The sequence below is a fragment of the Silurus meridionalis genome, chromosome 9 (genome assembly GCF_014805685.1).
Source record: "Silurus meridionalis isolate SWU-2019-XX chromosome 9, ASM1480568v1, whole genome shotgun sequence".
NCBI lineage: Eukaryota > Metazoa > Chordata > Actinopteri > Siluriformes > Siluridae > Silurus > Silurus meridionalis.
In genome coordinates this window covers 26,012,560-26,016,903 of record NC_060892.1, presented here as the reverse complement: position 1 = coordinate 26,016,903, position 4,344 = coordinate 26,012,560, and the positions used below count along the sequence as shown (strand labels likewise).

Genomic DNA, 4,344 nt, shown 5'->3' with positions numbered 1-4,344 from the left:
TTTTTTTTGTATTATGTACCAACCCAATCCAGGGTTACTGCAGGAGTGTGTAAATGTAAATGTGTGGGTTCTTGGAATGGACATTTGATTTACTGAAATTCGCACCAAGATCAAGCAGTTAATAAAAAGAAATGAATGAATGGATGAATGAATGAATTTTTCTTTGATGCCACTGTTAAAAAAAATTTGCATTTTTTATATTTGAACAATATCACATTTTTATTTTGTACTGAACCATTTAGTAGTAATAATAATAATAATAATAATAATAATAATAATAATAAAATGATTCATGCAAATGTGTCTGAAATACTTTATATACAGTAAAAATACAAAAGCCCCCACTTTGGACACTAAAATCCAGTTCATGTGGGGCATCACAGCATATACATTGCTATATGTATTTATTTAACACTTACATACTTTCTTTATATTTACAGTGAATTTTTACATGGAGCCAAATGGCATGAATGAGTTTTATGGCTGGTCTGCATGCTGCTGTAGTATTAAAGATACAATATTCACTTTCAGACGAAAAAATTCGAACAACAAAAACCCAGTAATACATTTTACGTGCAATGATTTATATTATATGTGCTTGCAAGATGATATTATAAATAAAATCATCCAAGAACAGTACGCATTCACATCAACTCGATGATAGAAGTTAGAGAAACGCCACAGTCAGCCCTCGGGCGATTCTGTTGCATTAGACAGAATAAGAATGTGGGTTTTCAAGCTGCTCTCAGTACCCAGGCGTTTAACATGCCACAAAGAACGCAAGTTCGTTTACTCCTCAAACGTGAAAACGATAACACGTGTCATTCAGAGTCAGGTTTCGAAAGAGTCAAATATGTAAATGAAAAAAAAAATAAACACTGATTGTTCATATAATATCAAGTGAATGAAAAATAACTGCCTGGAATTTTGCATTAAACTGATCCTATACTGGATTTGGAGGTTCTTTTGCAATCTGTCTATAAAAATATAAGAAATGTAATAAAACTGGCTCATATAGCATATTTTAACCATAAAAAAACTATCAAGTCCACTCCCTCATTCACTCGAATAAGATCCAAATACAACAAGGTCAAATGTACATTAATGTACATTCAGCATATGATACGCGCAGATGTTGAGGAATGATGACCTTTTCGGCAGTCGGATATCAGGCCACGCTTTCACCGTCCACCTGCTTCAGTTACAGATCCGTTCTGTCATGGCTTTCTGTCGAAATGGAAAAAAACATGAATTTTGTATTGAATGATGTATTGAATGTAATATACAAAAAAAGTCAAACATCTCCACCCAGTTGGTAGACCACAGACTCATCCACTGCCTGTGATCTTTAATTACTAAAACGATTCACAGTTTCCTTCTCACCAGTGGTTCCAGTTCCGTGTGATCGATGAGACTAAACTCCGAGATGAAGTAGTAGTAGTGTTTGTAGCAGGTGTTGACGTGAGCCTCGGCTCCCATGTTGCAGATGCTGTCAAAGTGGTGGATGTAGACGTGTACGAACACACGGAAGAGCCGACTTAGGATCTTTTTACAGACCTGCTGGAAGTTCTTCGGAAAAGGGACACCTGAAATCAGAAAACTATTAGGACATCCGACTTTTACAACCATATGTCCTACTTTCTAAAACTTTTACCACAAATTTGGAGGCACACAGGTCTTTATAGAACGTCTTTAGATGCAGTAGTATGAAATTTTTCTTTGACTTTGGAGACCCAAACCTGTTCCAGCATGACAATGCCTCTGTGCACAAAGCCAGCTCCATGAAGATCTACTTTACATGGGTTCAAGGCCTCCTCACCTTCTCACCTCAATCAATACCTGACTTATTTACAAAACCCTTGTAGCTGAATTAAATCTCACAAATGTCCAAAATTTAGTGGAACATCTTCCCAGAAGAGTGGAGGTTATTAATACAGTAAAAGGAACTACATGTGGAATGAGATGGTCATGTGTTCACAACCTTTGTCTATATAGTGTATATCATGTTTCACTCATTCATCTTTTATAAATATAACTGCAACTCATCTTCTGTGAATAGAGTCCAGATCACACAAACACCACGCAGATATCTAACATAAACTAACACTGCTGATAAGTTCAACCAAAGTTATTTGGTTTCAGAAAAGACACAAGGGAGCACTTTTCGGCTGATTTTATATATTTCTATCAACTTATTAAACTTTGCTATATATCTTACAGATTATTCTCTACATCATACACTTATATTTGATCTTCGTTTGCTAAAATTGAGCAAGTTTTAATCCCAATTATTTGCTGTGAAATTAAACTTTTAGCCATGTATTTCATTTTGGGTTATATAATAATTAGTATTTATTATTATCCCAATTTGATGTAAAAACCAAGCCAGTAACTGTACTGCACATTGCTCCTCCTCTACTGGATAATTTTATAGAGTAAATATTGGGGCAGCATGAATCCTGCCCTAATGTGCCTCTGTGTATTATTGTTGCAGTTCCTATTGTGACCACTAGAAGTAATAATATAATGCTGTCTCACAATTTTGCTGTGTCTGGAGAGCAACACTGGTTCATCTGTCAGTACCACAAAACCTTACATTTCAATACAATTTTAAAAGTTGTGAATGTGGGTTCATGAAGATTAATATTCAATAAATGGCTGAAATATAGTGGAGCCATCCGTGTGTTTCTGTCTCTGACAAACTAGTGTTTATTATATGTATATAATGTATTAATGATCCTCATGCACACACCTACGCGTGTCGGAAAGATATTCTCGTTGTTGATGAGCGATTCAATCCAGTCCATCAGCAGGTTCATATAGTGGAGGGCTGGGAGTTTGGTGGGCTTCTTGTAATGGTCTCCATCTTGCCATCTGTATTCATAGCGAGGGCCTCCGGACATGACGGGGCAGCTTCTCTCCGAGCAGAACTCGCTGACTGTTCCGTAGATCAGGTTGATGCGGTTAAAGAAATCCACCACGTGCACAGCAATCCAGTCATTAATGCTCTCCCCATTAGGAAGTTGAACCACCTTCCTGAGGTCCAACCCGGATTTGAGTGAGGCCTGTGCTCTCTTATACAACTCAAACCTCTGCGTGCCAGGTTCGAAGCGCTTCCGAGGCCTGAAAGTCTTGTCTTTGCTGAACACTTGGCCGAGGCACAGCGCCATGCTTCCACAGCTTGTGCTTATTGAAGAATCTCCACCAGAACTGTCAGGAAAGATGAGATGATGTCTTCTGTTTCATCAAATGATGCTTGTAAAAAAATAAAAGAAACAGGATAAATCAGGGCCTTTTTTGTTCGAGTTCTCTGAAGTGATCAAAACTGTAATCAAACTACTGTTAATAATAACCTGACCTAAGAAAGATCCTGATTTATTATGGCTATAATGTTTCTATTATCATCTCCATCACAAGACTCTTTACTTAATCAAATTATTGCTTAATTATAGTTGTGAAAACTCAAATGTGACTCTCAGCACACTGATCTATTATTAGAATGATATTAATGACTCAAACACTAATTGATTTCTATTATAATTATCATCAGCCCAAAAACTTCAAAAACATCACGTTAAACGAGGTCACGTGTGTTGTGGCGAGTTCGAGTCTGGAGTTTCTTCATCATTTATTCCTTTTTAAATGTTCTGCTCGCTGTTAAAATGATGCTGAACTGTATGTTGGCGATCGGTAGATACACCAAGTGCCGATCAGAACACGTGTAAAAACCTGATTGGTGAAGAAATTTGTAATTGAAATGAAATGTAAAGTAAACAATTAGATTTTCTTCCTTACTGTCCACCACTGTATCTCTCATTATCATGATTTTCAGCTTTTTTTATGAGTCTGATCATCATTTTGATCTATGAACTCTTCTCGAATAACATGTATGAAAGTATGTTCAGTATTTTTTTAGCACTTCCTGTGTTTCTGTGTTTCTGTGCAGTCTGACTACGTGTGATAACGGATCAGCAGTGTGTCTCCATCACACTCTCTATTCAGTTTCTCTTTCATGTCCACTGACTTCTGGCTTTCTATAATCTCTCTATTTTCTCCTCAGTTTTTACACAACTGTATCTGTGAATCAAATTCAGCTGAAACCTAAAACTAACCTTCACACTGCAACATGCAACTGACCCACACTGGAACAGACACATTATATGGACAAAAGTTTGTGGACACCTAAATGATGTACACCACAAAGTCTCACGACACACACCCTGTAGATTAATAGTCTAATGTGGTACAGGATTATAATTACACCATAAACAAACCCACAGAAACATCTCACAGACGTGCAGAAAGGCCAAGTGGTCGTTGCAGTTAATGTGTAGAAGGAGAAAG

General features: G+C 36.9%; 1 protein-coding gene across 2 annotated transcripts in view; it reads right to left on the bottom strand.

Annotated features, from left to right (window-relative positions):
- Positions 1-299: 299 nt before the first annotated feature.
- mob3c (MOB kinase activator 3C) overlaps positions 300-4,344 on the bottom strand; it is a 4,396-nt gene continuing 351 nt past the window's right edge. Inside the window, exons 2-4 of one of the 2 annotated variants that reach the window (XM_046857012.1) lie at positions 2,753-3,210; positions 1,384-1,586; positions 300-1,227 (exon numbers count right to left, since the gene is read on the bottom strand). In XM_046857012.1, the coding sequence (XP_046712968.1) occupies positions 1,198-1,227; positions 1,384-1,586; positions 2,753-3,170 (651 nt within the window). In that variant the 5' untranslated portion in view covers positions 3,171-3,210 and the 3' untranslated portion in view covers positions 300-1,197. Of the gene's footprint in view, positions 1,228-1,383; positions 1,587-2,752; positions 3,256-4,344 lie in introns of both variants that reach the window. The other variant, XM_046857011.1, reaches the window with a different exon arrangement.